At 45.4% G+C, this 26,722-nt stretch overlaps 1 protein-coding gene across 2 annotated transcripts in view; it reads right to left on the bottom strand.

Moving 5' to 3' along the window:
• Window positions 1–391: 391 nt before the first annotated feature.
• LOC131206338 (calcium uniporter protein, mitochondrial) overlaps window positions 392–26,722 on the bottom strand; it is an 88,632-nt gene continuing 62,301 nt past the window's right edge. For both annotated transcript variants that reach the window (XM_058198859.1, XM_058198860.1), the window contains exons 4-8: window positions 8,185–8,413; window positions 3,314–3,419; window positions 2,063–2,164; window positions 1,780–1,983; window positions 392–1,711 (exon numbers count right to left, since the gene is read on the bottom strand). In XM_058198859.1, coding sequence (XP_058054842.1) covers window positions 1,421–1,711; window positions 1,780–1,983; window positions 2,063–2,164; window positions 3,314–3,419; window positions 8,185–8,413 — 932 coding nt within the window. In that variant the 3' untranslated portion in view covers window positions 392–1,420. The remainder of the gene's footprint in view (window positions 1,712–1,779; window positions 1,984–2,062; window positions 2,165–3,313; window positions 3,420–8,184; window positions 8,414–26,722) is intronic.

The raw sequence follows: 26,722 nt of genomic DNA, 5'->3' as shown, positions 1-26,722 counted from the left end.
TTTCTTCTTTTGCCTTCAAATTGTCAGAACACATTCATTATTGGTTTTGACCGTTGTGTTTGCATTCCTACAGCCTAGAAGAGTGTTATCGGCAAACATTTAGAAAATAATGCACGGAAACACGCATGAACTCGTGAGGAAAGACTATTAAAATAGCTTAATTCGATGGAACATTTGCCAGCAAATTTAAAAAGGCACATCTTATTCTAACCATTAAGAAAAAAATGTTACGATATAAATGAACGAATGGATTATGAATTTTATCTACGATAACTAAATTGCACCATAGTGATGGATACGGCTCTTTTCGAAAATTTCAAAATCATAATAGAACTCCACAGAATAACCTTAAAGGGTACCAAAACAGAAACACACGAATGTCATTTTTATTGAAGTTCATTTTAAGACAAAATTAAAACATACAAACATAAATATGATCAAACGCGCGGAAGCGGATAGTAATGACGTAACACACTAATGGGACCGTTAACGTTCAACACTTTTGTATCGTCCAATCGATTAACCATAAAATTGTGCTCCGTGGGTAACTTTGAACCCTGTGAAAGCATTTTCGAAGTAATAACGATGTTTTTTCAAGGCGAGAAACGTATCAAGTTTCAAGCATAAATAGAAATCTAACCTTCATTCGACGCAAATAATTAGAGCGCTAACATTACGTTGTAGATAAGAGATTCGTTAAAGTACTGGACTGCTTGGTCAGTCTGATTCGAGCACGTTTATTTGCTCCACGCAAGCCATTGTTTTTATGCTTGTTACAATCAGCATTTTCCTCCTTGCCAAACACAACGAACGTACAAACATAGAAACACAGAGATAGTACACAAACATAGTTAGAAATAAACCAGGACGATGCACAAACAAAGGGAAAGGAGAGCCATCGCTCCGTTCAACATGATCCATACATAATAGTCTTACTGCGGGCATTACTGTTCCTTGTGCGTATAATAAGTACGGGCCTTGATCCTTTTAACTTTTTCGGTTGGCCTCATATCCAATGCACTGCGATGAGCCAACTAAGGGAGAACCGCTCGGTTATGTTGCCACGTGATTTCGAGTACCTTTGCTGCGCAGCCGTTACTCGCGTGCTGCCTTCCGCGATGTGGTTGTGCGTGTTTGAAGTTGTGCTTGGTTTTCTCCTATGTCTCGGCCCCCTGAACTGCTCTGCGAGGAGCAGGAAAAGTGATTGTTTTGACTATATCATGATTTTACAACCTTTTCATTTTGTGCTTCTTCGTCCCTTATCGTTCACTAAGACGATGCACCATTAACGATTGTGTTGCTGTCTTCCGAGCGCCGTTACGTTCTCTTCTTTCAACTTGGAGTTGTCAACTTGAGTCGTTGTGCTAAAAAGAAACCCCCTGTTTTGTCGCAACCACCTCACGCTGATCAGCAGCAGCGATTAGTTTTTACTTTTTGACGTCGTACTGCTGGTCGCTTCGAGGGCAGCTTTCTGTAGCTGCTGCTGCTTCTTCGAGTTCGCTATCTCGGACGCGCTGAACGTTCTACTCTTCGGTGGTGGCGCAGGAAGGTGCATATAAAGTGGATCACGCAGCCGGCGCAGATCGTGCTCGATCTCTGCGATCTGGCGTTTGATGTCGTTATACTCGGCCAGATTGATGCCCGCTTTCTTTGCCGCCTTGTGCAGCGTAATTAGATGCTGGCGATCCTTTACGTCTGGTAGCAGATACTCCTAGATTTAGGAAGACAACATGAGCACGATTGGCAGCAACTATTAATGGCAAAATCTTCACGACGTACCTGCTTGGTTAGAACGAAATACGCATAGGCGGCCATTGCTGTGCCGTACGTGACGAAGTATGTCACCGGTTCCATAATGTCCCACGAGTACTCCCACCAGGTGAGCCGTGCTAGTACACCAAACTGTACCGACATCAGACCCAATCCCACCCAGGTTAGGGCGTTCGTTCTGCGCGCTGCCTTCTGATCCAATTCTGATTTTTTCTAAAACGATAACAAAACAAATACCTTTAAGTATGGTTCCCCACGGGCTTCAGAACAGGTAGCAGCAATGTGGCATTACCACTTCCAGTGGGCCAAGCTTTTCGTTCAGCTCTTCTAGTTTGCCGTGAAGTTCGCGTTCCTTCTGAATCTGATGTTCGCCCACGTGCAGAGCCTCGTACAGCTGCGTAAAATAGCGGAAAAGAAGAATTGAAATAATTTATGTAGCGCACAGAAAGATACAATAAAACTCAATCTGGACACAAAAGTTAAGGATCTCGCATTAATAGTGTGCGATTGATGGAAAGGATCCATTAGTTCCTTGGAGTTCTACCACTTGAGGAGGTTTAATCTATTCGATACGTCGGATTAATTAGAAACAGATTAAATTACGTCGCTTCACGTTCGGATAGACCCTCTTTTGTGGCCAGAATCCGAGAAGTGTAAATGGGTCCCACGTCCGATAGTTGAGTCGAAGTTTGTTTGCCGTTCACATCCTTATCGTGAAAGAGGTTTCAACCTGATACCCCACGTGTGGTTTGTTTGTACGGTCGAGCTACAAATTGGATCGCTAGTAGTGCCGATTAACCTCGAGGTGGCGTCGTCTGATAAACACCGTTCGGGATGGGTTTCCACAAAAAGGTGTATATTTGACCGGCTTATCTTCACAGAACCGGATCGTCGGTGGTGTTGAAATATGAAGCGAAGGATGCTAAACTGTGGCAACAGATTAAACAATCTCTCCGTCGTAACGTGTTCAAAGTCTTCAGGTCTTTCGTCCTGTGGGCTGCTTTAAGCACCGTTAGCTCACACATTGTTTTCATTTTAACATGAAATTTAACATTTGTAGTTTTTCTAATGCTTAGCGAAAAACAGACTCAAAAATTATTCCGTGAATGCATGAGAGCAAACAAATAGTAAAAAAACATGTGAAAAAGGCACAACGAGCATGAGTACGCTCTCATGTAAAATGCATAATGAGTGAGTTACACTTCACGTATTTAGCTTCTCGTACATTCTCGCTGTCGCATGCATATCCATCATGCGCTGCGCCCATTCTGCAGCAGAACTGCACTTTAATCCCTGAAGTTTACCAACCAGTGGTTTACCAGTGGTCCCTACAGCTGGCCGACCCACGGCGCGTGTAAAAACAAGAAAAATCAATTTACCACCTCAGCGAACAGAGCTCGACTAAATGTGGGTCTTGAGACGAGACGAGCTAGAAATATTGCATACACTAATCCGGTGAACCGAGACCTGCACTATGTGTGTTTTAATCGGTTTGCGTCCTTTCTGAAACGGCTTTGTCAACGTTTTGTGCCCAGAACCTTACCTGTGCTACGAGTGCCTGAACGTCCCCTAGTCTAGTAATTTCTTCTGAGGTAATTTTTTCACGTTTCGGTGGCTTCACGTAGTATTGTCGGTCGTTTAGGTGCAGCCTGGAAAAATGAGAAAGGAGGAAATGGGTGCATAAGAATATAATCAGGGTCACTTTTTTCACGACAATCACGTAGTTTATGTGTTTGAATTCGTTGATGGGAAGTTAACATATTTATTTTTTCAAATTCGAAATTGTTCTTATACAATTTTATGCATTTGTTGTGTTGTTCGATTGGTTTGCACGGTTCAGATTTAGTCACAAAAATGTCGTTAGAGCGCAACACGTAGACCTTGAGTGTTTCTTCTAACGATACAAGCAACGGTCGGAAATTCAAATGGTACACAAAACAGCAAAGTTACTCACCCGCACTGGAGTGAAGCACACTTGACACGAGTGGAACTTATCAAAACAAAATGTCGTCCTATTCTTTCAGGAAATTCACTTTTAATCGCCGCTTTCGCGCGCCCATGTGAACAACCAGGCGTCTCCATCGGGAGGAAATTGGAATGTTCTCGGTCCCTGCTCCTAGACTCTTTACGAGGCTGAAGCGACACGTTTGCTTACTTACAGTATCTCGCTGTTGAACTCGTTTCCCTTTTGAGCTTGACACATTTTTCATTTCCATTTTACCCGAACACTTGCGGTAACGATTTTTATCCCGCTGGCAAACGAGCGCATTAACCTACACAAAGTAGGATGCGCAGTGCTCCACATTCGAGGGGAAGTCGTTTTGGCCCGAGGATTCCGGTGTTTTATTTTCAGTATGTTCCAGGAACATCCTCTCAAAGCCGCCACTGAAACAGCGGAGACCTGAGCGGCGATTTTCAGAGCCTAATAAAAAGGATACACAAAATTGTTCATCCGATGGAAGAGTAAATTGATTCGAATTTCCTTCCACCGAATGCGTTGTGGTGCTTTTTGAACAGGCACATTGGCTTTCCAATTACCTATTTGTTTGTAGGCAGATTCGTATCTGTTTGATCAAGTTGTTTTACAATTCAACAGCACGATCAGAACCTTACTCGCAAACCTTCGTTCACCAGGACACACTTCCTGCATTTCCGATAAATTGAAAAGCCCGATATTGCACCGTGCGCAGCAACAAGTACACTCACTTTGATTCGTGATAGCGCACACCGGGAACATCGCACACTCGCCACGGTGTAGTAAGCATGATGCAGCCCAATCATTGACCTAAATCAGTCAATCATGAACCTCTTCTTCCGGCAATCAATTAAATGGGAATGTCGGCAGCGAGCACAGTTATGAGCGAATCTTGAACGTCGAGCATATTATTTCCGGCTTGTACTTCGATTGAACCGTATTTGATCGAAGCTCGATTGGGTGGCTTAGTTGGGTGGATTGTGTTAAGCCTCACTGAGACTTCGAAAGTCCTTCATCTCACCGGAAATGAAGCAAGGGGGCCAATGGTCGGAGAATTTTCTAGCTTTCCACCAGTTGGAAATTATGCTAGGGGGCATCATCTTGGGCAGGGACCAAATTGGCCTGTCGATATGATGAAACGGAGCAAAACATAAATCTCGCGACCCCATGAACCAATCCATCAATTGAAGTGAATTAGTGTGACACCGTTGAGTGATGTGCGAAGAAAAAAAGCAAAACAAGTGACGGATTAGCTCCGACTGCCACGGGCCAAGCTAATTAATTTAATGCGTCACTGGAGTGGATATAAGTGGGATTACGCCCGCAATCAACAGCATACAGCGCCAGTGGCGATGGGTGGATATCGTTGTTCCGGCAATGTCATCCACTCATCGATGATGATGATGATGATGATAGAAAAAGAAGAGATCCGGGCAAAGTAAACCCTAATGCTGCTTCTTGACGTTCGAGTGACACTTGTGGGAAAGTACGCTATATTGATGTTTGTTCACCGAGGATACGCCGGTCACATCCTGGGACACGAAACCATCGAAAGCACGATGCGGTTATCGGTAGCTAATGATATTATTCCTTGGCAAGTGTTTCTTTTCAACTGATTTTTCGTTCCCTTTAGCAACAAGTATGGATATGTACATATTATATGGCCCGATTTATTTATTCAAATTTCAAAGTTCAACATATTGAAAATTTTATTATAATTAATGTTCGTATTTCCTTATTAATTCATTTTATCCGTTTTACTTTGCTTATGTATTTTTCATTATTATCATAATTGAAAGAGAGTGAAAGAGCAAATAATGACGCTGAAGAAGTCTAATGATTCTGAAAGAATGAATTGTACCGAAGGTATGATTGAGTGCTAATTTTGAAAACTGATTACTGATATTCCTCCCAAAAACCACAATCAGGAACGATGTTAACCTGCTTCTGTCTGTTTAGGTTGTCAGGACCCTGGCATAACCGTATGTGCGTAACACTTTACCCAAGTTTTGTTGTACTCCCTTAAATGCTACACATTCATTAGCTACACACTTTTGTAGTGCTAAAAAAGCTATCAATCTTTGTCCCCTTCTGTGCCACGAATCAGAAGCGCAACAGATTCGGGGGCCTCATGTCATCATTTTTCAAAGCGATCAATCATCATTTTCAACATTTATGCCAACGCTCAAACGGTTGAGAAACTCAGAAAACCCGTGATTTACCGGGAGCGCTCGCCACATGTCACCGACTGCATGAGAAGAAAATTAGGACGTGTAATAATTTTTCTTTCGCTCACTCTTCCATAGACTGACACGAGCTAATGGTTCCAACGACACCTGTTGTGTGGGGGCACCACAGCCTATTACAAACAGCCGACCCGCAGCCGATGACGTCGGCAGAAACCGGCCCGATAAGCGAAACCGTTTTCCCACCGGGGTAAAGAAACTAATTTTCCTCCCGTCGATCGAATGCACCCGATAAGGAAGGTTGTGAGAATGGCGCCCGAAGATGGGGCTGGAAAATTGGGAAAATCCAAACACAACATTCCGATCCGAGACACGGGCGCTGCACCTTCGGCGATGGCGATTGTGGCGGCTGCTCGGTTGGCTTGAAAAAAAAATAAACAACCTGCTTCGTGTTGTCCGTGACCCCTAGCGGTGGTCCAACGAAGGTTTTCCACTATCGTCGAAGAACTCACGGCGAGCTGTTTGGGTTGGAGGATTAATATCTTATAATACAGCCGACGGCTGTGAGGACAGCCAAAAGCCACTGCCGGCACGTCACGCGGTACCAATCAGAAAACCAATCTGATTTTGAATCTTTCACTCCCGGACGACAAGGCGAACCCCGGACCGGGTGGAAAAAATTAGACAATTGACGGTGTACCGGATCGGGCGGACGGGTCGATCGATCTGGACTAGGATAAAGGTTTTCGCCGGTAAATTTCACGATGCTCGACCCACGCAAAACCCAAATCGATATCGATTTTATTAGTTTTTAAGATAGTGAACCTAGGAGTGGTTTTACCCATCGAAACGATTTCCGTTTCGAAGGATGAAAGTTGTTCGCCCGTAACGTATTTTTTGTCCGTTTCCTTCGAAACCGAGTGAAGCGTTGAAGGTGCTTCGTTAATTCGATTGCAGCAAACGAAGCGAAGCATCATCTCGAGAGAATATTTGTTTTTGCTGCCGCACCGTGCAGCTCTGCGACTGCTTGGAGTGAGAATTAGCCGTGAGGAAGTTACCATATGGCGAAGGAACATTTGGCGAATGTCAGGTGGCCCATGAGACCCACCATCGCCACATGACGCCGCTGTTTCGTGGCGTGTGATAAACTGTCCGTTGGACAATCGATCGGTTTTTGATAACCGTTCTGATAGCGTCATGTCGATAATGTTTGAGGTCAGGATGCTTCTCTCCCCGGTGGCATTTTGGGGGATTATCGTTAGTGTGGAAGTGACTGGGCAAATAAACGTTATCTCGAGCGTACACGGTTTGTGGTGTTAAACCAAATCCCCATTCGGTTCAATCGTCGTCGTCAGGGTTTAGGACCACATATTCTGACCGAAGGTTTCATAGTCACAGTATGCGCTTCGATGACCACTCCTCTAATTGTGCGGTACATCTGTGGAAAGGCCAATGAAGGGTTTATGAGGTGGTTCAATCTCTACCGAGGTGTAAGTTAGTGCAAAAGCCAATAGTTACCAGAAACAGCTGTTCAATGTGGTCGTTTCAATGCGACAACATCGCCAACCACATCAACATTTCATTGGAACATTGATTTTGACAAATTATCTCATTTTCTTCGCCATCCAATCGATCCCTTCGGGATATTGAATCGAAAGTCAGTACGTCGTGGACACATGCCCGGAAACATCCGTTTCGCTTAGCTGGCTCATTAATCTCCATCTTCTGCGGTTGACTGCAGAAGCCAGCCAAGGGTTGAAAGTTATGTAATTTCATTTTAAATCCTTTCCGGTCTTTTGATATGCAGCCTTCGGGTGAAGTTGTTCCCTCACAACGCAAACCTTTCTCAAACACTTGTCTAGGACACGTCGAGCAAGTTGTTGAATCCCCGGATGACTTGGAAGTTTCCGGCCACTCCGGAGTAGGGATGCCGTGTCTTGACGGCCGGAGCGTTTCTTGAAGATGCAGGTCCCGATAGCGATTTATTTTCTGTCCGTAAAAGGCCAACCCATTACTTTCGATTCGTTTCGTCCTCTACGCTTTCTTACCTTCACTACGGGAAGGAATTTAATCAATGGAAAGCTTTCTCGCGTTTGTCGGAAATCGAATATGCCGTTAGAAGGTACCGTTCGAGGTGCGCCGTTTATGCTAATGCGTGCTGGTCACGAATTGTAATCCGTACCTAGACACGTTGTAACCGGAAGCCGTATTGCTCTGGCTCCGGTGTGGGGCACACGACACACGCGGACTTACCAGAATTCGTCATCCATCAGGTTCTCGATGGAGCAGGCGGCCGCTATCCGGACACCGTCGCGGTTCAGTATTGCCGCCCGATCGATACCGCGGTCCTCCTTCTTGAGCATCTCGAGAAAGTCGCCGACAGAGTGCGTGACTGGTCGGAGCGTGAACTGGCAGCGTTCGCTTCGCGATGGCAGTGGCACGGTGACATGGGGCAGTCCGCGGTAGTACCGGACGGTCACATCTGCGAAGGATAAGCATACGGAAGGGTTTAAGTTGGGGTTAGAGTCTGCCGAAATTGCATGCGTCACAAGAATTAGTCCAGAAAAATTATGCTATTGGGAACCGCAATTAGAAAGAATAGAAACGAAACGATAGAAACGAAAAGATATACAGGAAAAAAATATGAAAACATGAAATATTAATAAAACGATTCAAATAAAAAAAAATGTAGCAAAAGGGAAAATTAAAAGTTGAAACGAAACGGAATAAAAACTGATAAAGAAGCACAGAAAAAATTGAACTTTGCACAAAGCCCTTCATTATCCATGGAACCATATTCAACCGCCATAGCAGACCATCTTTGAGCAATCATATCACACCGTAATAAGAATTATCAGTCGACCGGCACGTACCGCAAGGAAAAGCACGTACCTGCCAGCGGCAACGAAAATCGGAAAACGAAGGTAAAATTAAATTCACCGAACATGTTCACACAAAGACCCGAAAATCCGGAGTCGCCAAGAAGGGTGGTGGAATAAAAACTTCTCAAAGGTCCTTACCGCAACGCAACGATTGCAACACGGAGCAGATAAGTTAGCAAGGGAGGCAATAGAGTATAACACTTTTCCCGCAACAAAAAACATTAGTCTAGTTTAATTTGGTTAATGGTCGGTGCATACGGCGACGGGAGAAAGTTCTCTTATCGTGCCGGAGCAATGTTGTAAAGTTTTGGGTTTGTTGCCAGAAGCGAAGCTTCTCTAGCTGGGGTGGGCAGAATTTTTCCCACCAAGCTTATGCAAGATTTGATTTGTTTTTCTTGAAACAAATGGCACAAGATTTTTGCTATGATTCACTGCGACGTGTACGCAAAGAGAGCCATTTATATTCATACCCGACGGGCACGGAAAACTAAATTTCAGTAAATGGGTTTCATGATATAGTTTGATAATTTCCTTCGAACATTTTAACGCATTCTTTGCTAAATCCTGACCATTCTTAAAGACCCCTACACACAAACACACAACAATCGATGTTGTAAGTCGCGTAAAGAACCATTCTCGCTCTACGCTTCTCTTCAAGAAAGCACTCGAAAGTGGAACCTTAAAAGCGGAACCATGGCCCGGGGGCGTTTGCCGGCTTTACATTGCGTGACAGCAGCAACCGTCTTTCGGGTGACCCAACAACCGCTGCTGCTGCTGCTGCTGGTGCTGCGGCCTAAGGGCAACTTTCGTGTATATATTTTGAAACCATTTCTTCCTTTTTGCGGACCGTTTGTGTCACTTCCAAAAACAGCAAAAAGGAAGCACCTGAAGAATGTGGCCAGTGCGCGTCAAACAATGTCGCCGACAAGGGTCGTGCTTCGGTTTTCGGACGTTTTGGTTTTTTTGTTGTTACTGTTCAGCTTTTAAAACATTCAACATGGGCCCAGCGAGGAAATAAGGAACGTACCACATTCTGGCCGGACAGTGGCCACGGCACCGCACCAGTGGGTCCGGGTCCGGTCGGCCTTCGGAAAACCCCGGAGATCGGCTTTTAACGTTGTGGCGCTTTTATTTCCTCTATTATCAGGCGATCTAATCACGTGGCTATTCGCATGATTAGGCCCCCGGGGTCCCCGAGTGGAATCCCTTTCCGGAGTGGACCAAGGCTTAAGGATAAAAAAACTTTCGGCCCGACAGACCCGATAGCTTTATTTCCGTCTCTTTTCGATCCGACTTGGCCTGGGACTGGGTTACAGGCTTTCCTCGGGAAAGCAATGACCTGGCGAAGGAAACCATATTTTCTGGTGGCCGTCGCAAAGGAAAACTTGTCGCGTGTCGGTGTGGTTCCGGTATTTTCACGGAAGTTTCGAAAAAGTTCGCCCTCTACTCGCAGAGGTCAAACGGTAAGTACCGGTGTGGCTGGACATAAATTTGCTAGACTATCAATGATGCCGCGACAAACCGGCGGACCCAGAGTTTCCCCGGCTAAACAAGACCTTTTAAACACACCAACGACGACAATCAAGGAACACGGGCAGTTCCACTAACAATTAATCAGCAGACGGGAAGGTGATAAAAATTCGTCAATAAATCACGAAACTTGTTGTGTAATTGCGAAACGTTCGGGTTCAACTGGGTGGCTGGGTGCGCCCAGGCCAGAACACGGCTCATCGGCAGTTTTTAATTGTGTTTTTCACATCCATCCTACGAGTCTGCCCGCCGCCGTCGGATGATGGAAAATCAATTAAAACACCTCCCTCTAAGCATGGCGTTAAAATTCAGCCCAACTCTTAGATTTTTTATGATAATTTCGTTTCGTTTTCTGCCGGAGCTTCCTTCGGGCTGCCAACTGGAGCACGGCAGTCGAGAATGTGCTGCAGAGAAAATACGCAGCAAGCACAAAACAGGGCGAAACGAAACGAACGCCGAACCGTCTGATGCTTCAGGTGTTAAAGCATAAAAAATTAGCCAACCATCGACCAGATGGGTGCTTCGGAGGGCGTATATCGTGTAAAACATCACCGTCGACAACGGCGCGGTGGCGGGCGTTGGGCTTCTCAGCTTCTGGCACATCTGAGCTGCCGATTAAAGAGAGGGTGGTGTTCTTTTTCTTCCCCAGCGCGGCGAAACATATGAGGCTTCGATATGAAGGGCTCAACTGGGCTGGAAGGAATTACAGTTGGCAGCATAAAGTGGGGCGCCCGGGCGCAGACACTTCCTTCGTGTCATGTTTTCCGGTGGATGCCGCCGTGGTTATGTTGTGACACGAACACGTTGTAAGGCTGCGGACACTGCCGGGAGGGAACAACTCCAACACCTATCTCACACACATACACAAAGCAATCCTACTGCATCGGAGCGCGGTTCGGAAAAGGGAAAACTAGCGAGAAAGTAAAGCTCCGACAACTGCCTCCCTCTGCTCCGCTGCGGTAACGGTTGGTGTCTCTCAGCATTCACGAGCCGCCGACGCCCGTGTGTCGTGTAGGACATGTCTGGTTGCTCTCTGGCGTTTGGCAGCATTAGACGAACATATTAATATCGACAGGAGCGCATCTGTGGAGTCTGGTAGGTTTGGAATTAGAAAGCCCTAGACAAGAAGCGAGCAGCTTCGACCTAACGGAGGGTTAAGTTAGAGAGCTTTCGAATTTAATGAAATTGTTACTGGCGAGCAGGATGCGCGGAATATGTATTTGCCCATCGCGTGACGTCCTTATCGTTTTAATTAAAGCCAACAACCCAATGCCCCTGAGCCGTAGTTCCGCCGTTTGGTTGATTGCAATATGAAGGGTTTAGGAAGGATTTCTGGCAGAACACATTACCAAAACCCACCGTAGTTGAATGTTAGTAAAACAGTAATGATAGTTAACATATTTAGCTATCATATTACTCCTTACTATTATTTAGGTTTTTTCATTTAAATTTATAGGAAACAGTGTTCGCCTTATTACGGAAACGTCTCAATATTCACTCACTTATTAACTTATTATTGAAAAATTAACATCACAGATAAATCGAATTTGCATTTGAAATCGAATTCCTGCATGTTAACAACACTTTTGCAGCTCTAATCATATAGAATTGAATATAATATTATTTTAATGTTGTCACTGGTTCTGTTCAGAACAATACATGAGAACAACTTGTAACTCCTTTCTCAAATAGCTAAATCCAATCCAATTGCTCAATATCTGTTTTTGGCCCTGGGTTTTTTTTTTAAATTTTTAATCTATTTTCAATTGACATTAAAATAAGAAAATATAAGATAAGACATTAAGAGTTAAGTTAAGATCTGTGCGTCGTAATCAGTGTCATGATTTCTTTGCTTTCATGTTTTCATAGTAACTGTTTCAGTCGTGTCATTGTTTTATACACGTATCTTCATATTGGTTACCAGCTTTGCCCGTTGACTGTGTTTTGTAATAAATAAACAAAATAAATGTTGCGTTTCCATTCATTAGGGCAAGTTTCTATTGTTTATGTTTAATTCCTTTTCCAAATTAGCATTCTCGTTGGTGTGATTGTTATTTTTTCCGTTGATGTTCATCTTTTATGAACCTCTTTAATATCTGTAAGAAGTCTGCCACCTCTACCCTTGATTGAACATCATCAACTCATTTACGTAGAGCGGCAAACGATTAGCGATATGGTGATATGGCGATTAGGTGAAACAAATTGAATAAATGTCGATAGCATAATTGGGCGAAAAAACATCCGATCTGTCTCTATTTCAACACGTTTTAATTAATATTTTTCTGCTCCCTGCACGTGACTTAATGGCGATAATTACATTACCAACAGCAAATATCCGCCGCCAGTCGTCGTCGTCGTCGTCGTCATTGCCGCGAAAAGGGCTTAGTTTGGCAGCGCGAAACAACCGCAGTTCAATATTTATCGTCCTCGCTTATCAGCAGCTGGAAGCTCCCTCCAGGCAAAGGAAAATCGATTTCCCCCAACGGGGCTCCCCCAGCGGGTGGAAATTACAGTCTTTTCCCACTAATGACTCAATTCGTCGCTCCACCGAAAAGGGCACCCACAATCGGAGGCGCCTCGATGGCCCGCGGCTCTGTTGACTAAATAAACGGCGTTTGGTGCGAGGAGCGAGTGAAATCGCCGGGAGGACTCTTCTGACTTTGCTCGGCACGAAAATCGATCTTCGTAACTGGATGGAAAATGATCCACCGAACGCTCGCGAAGCAACTGCAGCAAGCGTGCATCAATTAAACCATTAAACCCCTGGCCGATTGTTCCAGTACTATGCGCTTCGTCGGTGTTTGGCACATCGCGAGAGCCTACTTCAAGGGCGCCCCGTCGTCTCAGACACCCCGAAAACCTCAATAAACAGCATGGCCCCCCTCTGTTCGCAACGGGAGAGCAGAAAGGCGCCTTGCACCGTGCACTAATCGGAGAGCGCATTTCGCAGTGGGGCACTGGGGTGTGTGTTTATTTGATGTTTGGGTCGTAACAAAACGGGGTGGTGAACGAGATGTGCACCGAGCATGGCGGAGAGCACACCAGCGTAAGCATGCACAAAAGCTTCTATTTTTCTGTGCCTCCCATTTCTTGCTGCAGTTCCGTGGCGGGCGATAACGATTGGCGCCGGGTTTGATGCAGATATTATCGAGTGATTAGGGATTCGCTTCCGGTTCGCGGGGAATAGTTACAACAAATGGTGATCATTCATCGTTGGAGCAATGAACTGATGCCTGAGTTGGGAATGTGATGGCAGAAGCTTTGATTGCGTTCGGATTCGTTCGAGAAATGGGCCAAATTCTTGAAATACTTTGAGGTTCATCAAAGACAGCCACATCAAACGGCATATCAGGATGTGCCAGAGGAAATGCTACACGCTCCGTCTGAAGATACTTTAAAGGAATAGAATGTTTGCTATATTTGAACATTCTACCCCAAAAACCACCGTGTTGCTGGGAACAGATCATCCCTAGGAAATGAGGCCTTCCAATGTTGAGTGAAGCCAGTATAAACCAGCTTTCTGTGAAACCATCCTGTCTGTGCGGAGCTTCATAAACCTCGATTTGTTAGTAGGTAGCTTATTTCACACAGCTAATGGTTCTTAGAATCAGTTTTCCTAGAAGCCGGAATTCAGGTGCAGCTACCAAAACACTGAAGTTCTGAGTTGGAAAAGTTCGCGCATCAAGTTCCCGTGCTCCCATGACAGAAGCTCGGTACCTGGCGCGATGGTTGCCAACGAAGGAAAACTATGCAAATCAGAGCCGAATCCAGACAGCCCTTAAACAGATCCGTGTCGAGCGAACGTATGCTTTGGCGATGCAAAACTCTTCCCCCATTTGCAACAAGGCATTGTTGAGATTTTAATGAAATTTCAATCCAAATCGCTTATCCCAAAAGAATGTTCTAATACCAACCAAAGAATCTCGATGCAGTGAGGCCGAAGGAATGCAACAGAGGCCCTAGATGATACACGGCTATCGCAAGTGCACTCCGCATCATGAACACTGCGGCGAAAACCGCAGGTGGTTGCTCCGCCAACACACCACTAAACTGGCCGATCCTATTCGTTTCCTATTACGGAAGGGGAGCTAACTGTTTCGCCAGCACCAGAGATCCCTTCGACCAGAACCAAGCACACAGGCTGCTGAGCTGACCAATAGTCTAGAACAAACGGGATCCCCTAACGGGCGACTTCACGCCATGCAACGGACCAGAGGATGGCCACTGGTTCTCCCTAGACCGTGCGGCTCTGTACTAATCACCCGGCAGCACACACGCTCTGCACTATTGGAATATACCGTTTTATCTTCCGTTTTTTTTTTTGCACTCAACATAAGACAGAGGAATGCTCGGAAACTTCCACTCGGATGTGAGCAAATGTTAGGAAGAGGATTGGCTGACAAAGCAAATAGTTTTGCCGTCAAGTAGTTGGCTCTAATGCTGGCAAAATCTGTCGGGTATGTTAGAAGGACGGATTTTGCAAAGGAAAGCGGTTTTGACACCATTTAAGATTAAGTCATTTATGAAGTTCCTGAAAAAGGATCTTCATGGGATTTACAATGGATTATATGAAGCAAAAAATGTGTAATCAACACGTTGTAGAAGTTGCACCATTGGGATTGTTGACAAAACATATCTAAAGTCAAATTTTAGGGTGCGAACGTTCGTTACATCCCTAAATAAAAGTTCCCAGAAGCTCAGCTATTTTGAATGAAGCTTTACAGGTCAAGATTGAGTCCCTTTACTTGGATACCATTAAGAGGATGTACTTATGAGTTGTGCACTTTTCGAAAGTGGATGCCGCAACCAATGGTGACGGATTCTAAAAGCATGGCCATTTGGCCAAGATTCTTAACTTGTCGGTTGGCCAATTTATATGTTTACCAGCTTGATCCATTTCTCGAAGTAACTTCCTCTGATGGAACCCGGTTTGACTTGAAAGTGGCACAGCGCGAGCCGTTCGGTGGTTTAGAGGGATTACAACAGTCAGACGGAGGAGTTACTGGAAGACATTTTTCATCCTTCTTCTCTACTGCTGTTTATCCTTTTTGTGACCCCCTCCACCGGTTTCTGAGACCCTTCTTTAGTGAGGATAAGGATTGCAAGCGGTGCAAGTCCGAAAGCGCACTTTTGCTGCACCAGATGGGAACATTGAAGTGGATATTTTTCCGGCGGCAAGGGGCTTTGTTGTGGTCGTGGTTTTGTTGACGGATTTTCTAACCCCGTGCTGTAGGGTAACGCAAGCATGGTGCGGATAAGATTTATTGTCATTTACAATCGAGAGAGACAAGACTTGAAGTCTTGGTGCGACTAATATTAAGCCACCTTGGAATGTCAGAAAAGTTGCTTAATCTGGCCATCGGGACAGCTTACAAGTAAAAATTGCTCTTGTAGAAAATTGTCCAACCGCGATGATGACACCGTGATGGTGTAGACGAAATAGTCTAATAGTTTCGGAACATAGTGCTCACTAAATCATCTGTGTTGTGTCCCCGATCGATGAAGTACTAATTTCAAGTCTCCATTTCCAAAGGGGCTGCCTAATGAGGAAACATATTTCATACCATCGTATCGTCATTAGTGAGGGGTGATATATTTGATTCTATAAACATGTTATTAAGTGGACTTCAGGGCAAGCGCAGCCCGTAATAATCATGGCGCTCCGTAGCGTGACACAAAATTATGTCGGTGGGCTGTGTTCAATTTATCGGAACACAGTTTTCGCCTATGCTTGCGTGGTGGGTTTCGCCCCAAAACGGTTGGTCCCTAAACGTCACACCAAAAGCATAGTTCGAGAACAAAAGAAAGGATAATAAACGGGGGCCAGTATTATGCAAATCGTTAGTGTTCCAGCGATTAGTTCGTCATAATCTGTGTTCAATCGCTAGAAATATTTTAACACGTTTAAAGACAACTTACATAATTTATGATTATTGGTTTATCGTGTTATCAATCGTCCAAAGCAGAGTATGATAATATACTGTCACAATTCTGTTTGATCGTCCTTTACGGTAGCTACCAAAACTAAGTGAAATAATTAAAAGCAAATTTAATTTGCATTTAATTATCACCTTCGACACAGTAATCAGACACGTGTCCTGCTCGAATTCTACGTGCAATCATCTTGTGATAGTATTCGTATAACACCTTCCACAATGTCCAGAGGCAATACAAAAAAAAAAACGGGAATGAGAAAAAGTGAGAGAGATCGTGTGCCTATAAATGAAGCCAACTCTACAATCGGATGTTCTGAGTATTGGTTCTACGCCGTGTTTTTCACTTCTTCTCCGAAATAGTACACGCAGCCCGCACGGTATTGCCACGCACGAAGCACCCTGTAATTGGAATCGTACTCGACACCCGATTCGCTTAACAACGACCGTTGTGTTCTGAATAATTACGAAATGACCTATTAATTACGGTGCATGCTTTTCGCGCTGCGCTGCACCAGTCGCACCGAGAGCTGAGATTATTCATTCAACTTTGTGTGCCAAACATGCACGCCCAAGTTTCGAACGTGCAATCTGACTCATAATTGCGTATTTGTATGTAAAAACGTTGGCTTTTAACAAGAAGAACTACCCTGTACAAATATAAAACTTATTATAAAATTTCACCGGAATGTGCAGCTTTACTCACGAAGAATGCTTTTAGCGTCGAAACATTTTAAAACAACCCAAGCGAAGATGTGCACGAAAGTATTTGAAAAAATGTTAAATATGAACGTAATCCAGAAAGTGGACAATGCCAGAAGAAACCAAGTTGAATCGATCCGGAACCACCGCTAGTCGCAGACCGTTTCGCGCAACAAATGGCCGTTTCCGCCTTCGGATTCGAGGGCTATCGTCAGGTGAATGAGTTTTAGTGCGCCTCGCGGCACCATCTTTCCATCTTGTTTCCAAGGAACAGGGCGGAAAATAGCCCTTCGCCTCGAACGAGCGTCGGCAAAAAGACAGGAAGTACATCGGTGTGAGCCACACAGGGGGAATAAAACTCCTCGGGAGAAAGCCGTTGAAAAGGACACGCTTCCGGGCGTCCGGGGCTCTGGACGGGAACTGTTTCCGTGCGCAAAAGTAAATCCTCGCCGAAGACGAGGAATCGACGGGGTGCGCTAGTTGAAGTTCGCCTTTTGTTGGTGTCATTTTTTGCCGTTTTCATTTGTCCTTCCTGTGACCCAGCCTGCGCGGAATTTTATTCGTTGTGGGACTCGATCAGGAGAGCGCAACCCTTTCGTCGTCGGCCTGCACTTTAAGGATGAAAAACGGCTACTCATTTGGCGTTAGTCCCCCGGCTCGGGCCTTTGTGCCGAAAGCAAACAACAAAAGGGCCAGCAGGATCTTGCCATAGTCATCATGCAGCCACCACCATCATACCACGTGGGAATGTGTGGAAAAGTGCATCAAAGAGCCAGTAAGGAGTCTCGTAGAAAATAGATCAAATCTAGAGACTTCACCGATGGGCACTTGTCTCGTCCGGCCACAAGAGTCGCTGCTGGTGTTCCATCTTCACGGCAAGACCTAAATCAACAGAAAACTTCGTTGGCAAGCAAACACGAGCTTACCATCCGGCGTCGTTGTCTTGTTGCCCAGACTTAGATTGCTCCTGTCAGAGCAGGACCATCCGGCAGAAGACCGGAATGGGACCAACGTGGGGTCCCATTCTGGTTAACTCGCAAAGTATGGCACTAGTTAGAGCTCTCGGTCACCCATAATTAAGCGGACGAAACAACTTAAATGGGAAACCTCTGAAACAGTCGAGACAACTGGGCCATCCCGAGAGGAACAGCGGCAAGTTTTGTATAAGGAGTTTCTAATTTATCTGTCATTTGCAGCACCGATGTGAGGCCGACCACTCCGGACCGTGGCATGTAGTTCGAGAAAAAAGGAAGCTCGTCCGAAGCGACACCTCAGTCGAAAAGTTTCGGCCCATTAAAGCTAATTGTCATGGTGTGCCGTGCACGGGGCCGATGGGCTTACTTTCTGCCCAAATGAAAGCATTATTGAATTTTATTGGTTCTTAGGTTAATTAGTTTGTTAATTTATGCAACGATTATGGGCTTTAGTGGTGAATTTCTTGGACTCTTCGATTCACACCCTTAATTGGCAATCACAGCCTTTTTTTCACAGAAACCATTTTTTGTTCCTTTATGCGCTGGGATCGAACACAGAAGCGGAAATCCTGCCTTTGTCCCGGAAACACACGGAACATGCTGACTCAGGGGCGGATTTCCCAGGTCGGTTTTGCTTCCGCCGCCGGGTGTTTACTACTCCCAAGCAACCCACCATCTCCCGACCAAAGGTTATAATCGATTACTGAAGCAGTACTACGAGAGCCTTGCTGACTGGACGCTAGTCGGAAAATCGACCCACTTTAAGCCGAATGGCGTCCTTAAGCAGTCCTAGAGGAACGAAGAAAATGTGAACTCAGAAAAAGCAATCGAAGGGTGGCCGCACCACAGTGATGTCGTTCAACAGGATGATGGTACAGATTTGCTACACAATCAAGACGATCGGCGTGTATCCGGTTGATAATAAGCCTGCTTTTGCTGTTCCCAAGTGGCTGAACCTTGTTGAAGACGAGGGACGACCACTAATTATGGGTTGTCCGGAAGGTCCCTTTTGGTTACTAGTTAGGAGTGTAAGAAATTACATGGACGGGTGAGCCGTCAGCAGAAAAGTGTTGTTTTTGCCAATCACGTCAAACTGTAACATTCTTTTGAAACAATTTGTGCACGGCTATGAATAAACAACTTCGTTATGGCTTCCAATGGGAAAAAAAGCATAATAACAGCAATATAACATGTCAGCCGCATTTCTATTGAAACGTTAACGCGTAGATTTGTTTTGCTTAAAGCATTTACTGTTTATGTTTTAATTAATTAGCTACAAAGCATCCGGGGCAGTGTTTGCGAAAAACGATTTAAAATTCTCCCTGCGGCGTCCAATGTCGCATCCAAAGACAGTTTCCCGGAAAAGCGGTGACAACCGTCTCCAACTTTGTTGCGAAGTGGTTTTCCAATTTCCTGTTTACTTCTATTGTGCAGCTTCATAACACCACTTAAAGCCCGGCAGCTAGCTCGGTCGCGCAGTGAAACCGTTTAAGGCGTTGGCCAACATCTGTATCTGAAGAACGTGCCAGTCCTGGCCCGGCGGAGACAGAAGACGAAAAACTTTCATCAACAGCCGCACCGCCGAAGGAACTAATTAGGAACTTCTCAACAAAAACAGCAACCGACGATTCGCCGGATGCCGCTGGAAATCGGCAATGAGTTGCGTCTAGTAGTTCCGTCTTGCAAGAGACCTCACGCCCGTCCCGATGATGGATTACTTGGGCACTGGCAGAAGGAAACCACCAGTCCACCCCGATTGGCAAAGTTGCGGCCCAAAGGCGACCGAAGATGGGCTACCCTTTCGTCGGTACTTGTTGGCGAACCAACCTGCTTGGGCGAGTTATTGACGTGCGAAGAATTCCTGCCCACGAACCGGGACACGTTTCGTGAATTTGTTGATGGGCGTACAAATTTCTTAATTTTCTCCACCCTGTAAATCTGGCCACAACGCGGCGCACCATTCTTCTGACCACAAGGCGTCCGGAGGGTCCCCGTAAGCGATGTCCTTCGCAAGCGAGAGGCCAATGTTGGAGGAGTCCTTCTTAAATTCAGTTAAGCCTTAGAACGCCCTTTTAGCTCTTTCTTCATCTTCGCAAGCCGTTGGGCAGTTAATTAAGATTAATCGTTCTTATTACTTTTAAGTTGCAGAAATTGAGCAATTTCTCTGTCGTATCTAGCGGACTTCATAATATCGATATTGAAACAAAAATGAAAGATAAAACTTTTGTGATCCATTAGAAAAGCAATCAACACATTTTGTGAAATTCGTTTTTTGCCGTCCATCTCAATGGTAAGATACTTTGATATATTTTCTGCCATTTCTGAAGAATGCGAAACATTAATGTTTGTACGTTTGATTAAAATAAATAAAAATGTAAAATATACGTTTTTCGAAGCATGTATTCAAGAACTTTTTGAGTGTGATATCTTCTGAGTATTTATTATGTTGATTGCAATCATTTCTTTAGGCACAACAAACAATAAATTGGCCAGGGCGTTTTTGACAAACACTCTGAAAATTGGACCTGACAAACATTCTGAAACAATCATCGACATTATCGCTCTCAAAGTAAGGCACCACATTTGCCACAACGATTAATAAAACTTTCCGTCCTTTTCTTAAGTTGTAACAGTTTTTCAGGCTTTCTTCAAATCGACACAAAACATTTAGGATAACATGTCTTGGGGTAACTTTTTTCTACTTTTCTTTTTGAGTGTTTGGTCAAAAACATGTTAAAAATATCTCTTATCACAACGTGCTTAGGCTATAAGCTTTACGAATCGATGCGATAGAAATGTTGCGTCAGACATCTTCTCTTCTCAACTATTATCAACTTGCTTTATATTACAATCGAAGGCTGTTCGACAAACAAAGTAAGTTACAGAAAAACCTTCACACTTAGGTTCATTACGCCTTACAGTTGACCGATTAAATGGCATAAAAATTTAAATTCAGATTAGAATAGGCTTCCTTGACAGAGACTAAGTTGGTCGGTTTTGTAGTGGACTAAAATTGTTTCGACCAGCTGGATCTTTTAAACTGCGACACATTAATGCAATTTTCCAAAAGAAAACAAATGTTAATATGCTAATTGAAAACATCTTACATGGTTTATGATTCTCTGTATTTTTACAGGCGCTTGTTAGTCGACGACCACGGGCAACGTGGTAGTTTCCAATACGATCCAACATGAGCAGTAAGCTCTTGACCGTGGTGGCCCTAGAAACAGGTTCTGTCGTCTGTCAGCTTTTCTTCAGCAGTTCGGCGAGAGCCAACCACTCAACTGGCTAATTGAAGCCCTCCAGACCTCACTCACTGTGTTCAGCGGCCACGGCAGACGCCTGCTAGCCAGCTACAAATTTTGTGTAAATTTGCCATCACTGATTGACTTTCGCTAATGTGCGTTTAGCTTACAGCTTACAGGTACCGGGTGGCGAGAAAGAGACAAGACGACGATGAAGGTTCATGGCGCCACCTGGTGCGCGTGTAGTTACTACTCTCGCTAAGGCCCACGGAACGAAGAGCATATACATATTGTCGCTAGAGCATCGAATTGAAAATTACTAGCTTGACGGGTGAAAGGACCGACTCATCCGTCCTCATTGGCGATGAGACGAGATGCGCTTTCATGCGCATTCGCGATGTGTAGGGGGCAGCAGTGGCCACAGCATGGCTCCCCCACCCAGGCACGGCCTAGATGCGAGTGTGAACATAATCGTATTCAAATGTACACATTCGTAACGCACGTATGAAGCGACAAATTACTCGCCCGTGAGTCCCGCGCCATGTGGGAGCGCATTCGGAGGGGTTATTACCGAAAGTCCGGAAGCGGAGCATGCCAATAAAATATTTAGAAAAAAAACATAATAAAATGCCCTCTGAGCCTGTCGAAAAGTGTTGCCTTCGATGATGTAGCCAGCAGCTGATCGGTAAATAGAAGTAGGGAAGGCCGTATAATTTGCATTGGCCCTTAAAACCAGCAAACGAACGAAAACCTCATTTTCGCCGGGCGCCTCGCGAGGGAGAGGATCATCTCGTGCCTCTAGAGAAAGATCGGCTAGCATTAAGTATGTGCGCTATTCATGAGCTCACTTTCTTGGGCACGAAAGGAGAGTGGACCGTTTTGCAAAAATTGCACACAAAAATTGCACGATTTCGGTACCAGAGTAGAAAATGATGAGTTTTTCTGCCATTATCGTTACGACTACGGGTGCGCTGCACAAAGAGTTGATAATCGACGGAGGATTAGACGGTTTGGGGGGGTGTACATTAAAACGTGGGGGAGAGAAATGGCTCGATAGATGAGAGATGATCATAGTTATCTATGAACTAACATTAAAAGATTAACGGTCGAGTGCCTTCGCTCGGATCGCCGGCTGTCTGCACACGAAGGTCTAAGGTTGGCCACGAATTTGGTTTTCCTCCACCGAATGGCTCAATCGAATTGAGTGGTAACTATAAGTAGCAGGAACCGAAAACTGTTTCGATATTAGAAGATAGAAAAAAAAACTAAAAAGAATCAACCATTTTATCAAAAACACAGTTTAAGTTATGCTAAATTTAAGTTAGTGTGAGAAATATAGGCATAACTAAGCCCAAAAGCCCAAAAATAAAAATAAGAGATTTTATGGTACTTTACTAATTGTTTCCAATTACAAAAACGTAGATCAGGCACAAGAGAGAACATAACGTAAAAGTAAATAAACTCGCCGTACGCCCTTTTAGCGGCTTTCTCCCTGGCGCGTGTCTGTCCAAAAAACGAAACCGATCACTGATAGAGCTGATCATTTACAAGTCAATAAAACATTATACAACTCGGTGCCACGATAGTTGGCCCCGTTCGCGCCGACCGTCTAGCCTGCAGCACCAACAAACCTCAAAACGCAACAAACCTGATCGGGGCCACAGGGAATCGCCTAATCGGTTGCAGCGGATCTGCATTTCTCGTGTGCACACTTGCAACGGCCAACATATCACTCATCGATGGCTCAAGAAGAAGATCGATGGGGAAGTGCGCGAGTGCGAGAGAGAGAAAGGAAGAAAAATTATAGAGCAAACACACAAATTTGTCCGATCCTCCCTCGACACAACTGATCCACATCGCACGTTGCGAATGATCTAATGTAGGCATTATCCTACCGGTGGTTCCGTTGCACATGCACGGACGCCGGTGCATAAGCAGTGCGCCCAGGAACGGCGTTTAATGCAATCAGCACTCCTCCCGAAAGCGCGCGAATGCCGTTTTTGCTTTGCAGCTTCGTTGCACCATGGAACTGAGGCTGGCATCGACATCGTACAGAGAGATCGTGCCGCTGTTGTAGTAAGTGGTCAAAACCATGCCATGGCTTTAAAAACGAAGACCAAGTCATAATTAGTTTATTAATTAGAAAAATTAGTTAAATAATAAATAGAAAATAAATACGGTGCAGTAGATGCAACGCCTAAGATGTTGCGTTGTTGAATACAACAACCAAGAAACCATTTTTTTACTCTAAACTATTTGAAATAGTTAGATAAACTGAACCAAACAACCTAAGAAGTAAAGAAAATCATAAAACGAAGGCAGAAAGAATGATGATTCTAAAGATGTAAAAACTGAACTAAGTGAGAGCAACAAGAGTAGGTTAAAAATAGTTACTAAACAGATGTATTCAAAAACATGCGATAATATTTGTCAAAAAGACAAAAATAATAACTGTGTATCAATTAAGCTAAGCTTTGTGCGCCGATCGCCGGTGCACGATCGCTAAGCGCCGTGGAGAACTAAAAGAAGCGACTAGCTATAAAGCGTAAGAGAGAGAAAGAGAGATAGAGTGAGCGTTTGAGGGGGAAAAAGCACTACTCGCGGAAGACGGACTCGTCTTCCGTGACGGGGACGGCGCTTTCGCAGCCCAAACCGTCGCGTCTTCGTCCGCGCGCACCTGAGCACCTGAGGCCGTCGGTTTCGATGCGCGGGTTTAGTATATGTTTACTATTCGATCCGATCGGTTCTCCGGGTGCCGCGTGTCGCGCTTCGAACGGGCCGGGCTCTAGTCGACGAACTTCGCGATCGCAACTCTCTCGGGGAATCGCAGCTTCAAAAGCTAACCGTGTTCTGATCTCCGGTGCTTTCGAATTTCCGTGGCCGAGTGGCGCAAGCGCATCCTTTTCCGGACAGCAATTGTTGGAATTCTTGAAATTCCCAGTGTTCAATAATGCGGGGATGCTGGCGATGTGGCTGAAAACTGTTTGCCTGAGTGTTTGTCGCGTGTCGTGAAAGAACTGTTGCATTGCAAGTCGTGGTGGTGGTGCGTATGTGTGTGTCGGTGGTGAAGCATTTTCCAACCGTCAGTGAACGGAGCAAGTGCTCCCCACAGCAAGGACCTCAGTGTAAGGACTCTTTATTGGCTCCAGAAAGGCGCGTTGGGTCGGGAGAAGCATTAAAACGACCTTCTGTGTAAGTAGCTGACGATTCCGGTTTCTTCTTGAATCTGATCTTCAAAAGATCCTCCGTTAATAAACATCATTAAACAGGAGTGTGATGATATCGTGATCACTGATTCTAGGCTCTGGGCCAAAACTTTGGTCCCCTTTTAGTCCAGGCACAGTACTCGGGCTCATCGGTTAAGCCTTAAGAGCTCCTTTGGAGATGTCCTATCGATTTTCGTGCCTTCCTTCCTGGAAAGTGCGCACAGCGAAGCACCCACAGCACAGTGTTCAAGGGCACCCAAAAGCGGCGGACGACAAATTGTCCATAAATCAAGCCCGGAAAGGGATGCCGGAGTGTCCGGGACGGAACGAACTTATATCCGGTGTGGAATAATAACTTCAAGCCGCAGTGAAGAAAAAGTATCGTAGAGCCGAATACGGTGTTTTGCATCGACCATCAACAGCCGGTTGTTTGAGATATTTTACGGCTCAGCTCGGGACGTCACCGGGACGAGCCTAGAAGCAGCCCTTTGAGTTCTTGGAACCGCGCTTTTTTATTGGTCTTGCCCTTGGCTTTGGAGCACCCAAGGACATCCGTTTTTGGAGCCAGCTAAGCTCACCCATAAACTACGGACAGCTCGACGAGGATACTGTCCCGTACGAGGGCACCTTCTGCTTTAATGTTGGGTATGGGATAAATCAAATTAAAAGTTGTATGCTGCAAATGGCCATAAAGATGAATCGTTCAGTTTGCTTCAAAGGTGGAGCATTATCTGGGACTCAAAAACATGCCACTGCGCGAGCATCGTTTGTCATAACCATTTGTGAGAAGATAAACAATGGGAAACAGCTTTAGGAAAATGAAATGGGAAAACACTTTGCGATCCGGACACATTTCCAAGCATCATTTGGGTGACACTTTTACGCATTGCGATCGCCACACGCCACACGATAGTGACCCAATTGCTGACTATCGGGGTTCCCGGCGTCCCCTTGATTCCGCTTCCCTTCCACTTTTATGTTGTCTACTATGCTTCCGTGCCCTGTGTCTTGGTCAGCTTCGAAAGCAAAAAAATGTGTCCCAGACACTGTGTGCGTTGTCGTTGGCTACGCTCCAGCATTGATTTCCAATAAAACAAAACCCCCGTCTTTTCCTCCCCCTTTCGTTCCCGCGCTACGGCTTGTCTACTATCCTCCCGCACCTTTCCCTTATGCACCCTCCAGATGTTTCTCGGCAAAACAACTCACTAATACCGGAGTGAGGCGCCCAAGGGCAAAAAGGAACTGCGCGTGCCGTTGCCGTTTGTTTTTTGTTTCTATTTTCGCCAACTCCCTTGGCTTTTCCTCGCACTTTTTCCACGACCGGCTACGACGCACGCCACCGAGCGAGATCCGGGAGCCCTCCCCCGGTAGCGGCCGTTTTGATTCCGTTTCTCCCCAATTCGACGCACTTCACTGACCAAACGCAACGCAACGGTAGTTTGAGCGCTGCTTGGACCATGATTTGCCCACCGCCCCAGTCGGCGTATGCGTGGTGTATGCTTCACCAGCCAGCCGGTATTTTGTTCAGCCGTGAGCATAATTAATACATACGCCGTTCAATTAGTCGTTTTTCCCTGTTTTTTTCGAAACCCTCTTTTTTTCTTCGATGCCCACGGAATCCACGGGGCCCAGTCGCTCGCGGAGCTGGCGTGCGAGCGAGCAAGCTGGGGGAAATCGGCCCAGGAGCATTGTTGAAGGTGGTCCCCTCGTGACCAAGTGCACCAGTGTGTGGCCCGCCTGGCCCGGCCTGGCAAAAACTCACAAAGTTTGTTTGCCATCCCGTAAAGGTGGCCGGTTATGGACAAACCATTAAACTTCGAACGCCACGGAATATCCTGCAGTCGGTCGGCCGTTTCTTTCCTCCTCGGCTTGGTTCCTGAAGAGCCCTGTGCCCTTGGGAAGCTACTTTTCCGGATGGTGCCAAAAGTTCTGGCTCCACAAGGTGTGCTTTGTGCGACTTCCGGGTTTCACTCCTTGCATAAGGTCCCTTGGATGTGGCCCACTTGGCGTCGTGTCGAGAAATGTGCCTCCGAGTTTTTGTGAAGAAAGCGCGACCCCGATGTGCCTATAGTTTTGGGCCAAAAATTTAAAGAACAGCCGTTGCTTTCGGTTTTTTCGCCACCATCAGGCGATGCCAAGAATCGTCGGTCGGTTGTGAATCGAAAGGAAATTTATGTGGTCTTCGTCTAATGTTTTTACCCTTCCATTCCATTCCTTCACGTTCACGGTATCCTTGAGCAGGTCGAGCGGTGCACGGCACACGGATCCTGTGGATTGTACGGAAGGAAGGGACGAAATGCATCGTAAAGCCCGAATGGC

The sequence above is a fragment of the Anopheles bellator genome, chromosome 1 (genome assembly GCF_943735745.2).
Source record: "Anopheles bellator chromosome 1, idAnoBellAS_SP24_06.2, whole genome shotgun sequence".
Taxonomy (NCBI): domain Eukaryota; kingdom Metazoa; phylum Arthropoda; class Insecta; order Diptera; family Culicidae; genus Anopheles; species Anopheles bellator.
This window is presented reverse-complemented; position numbering and strand designations above follow the sequence as displayed.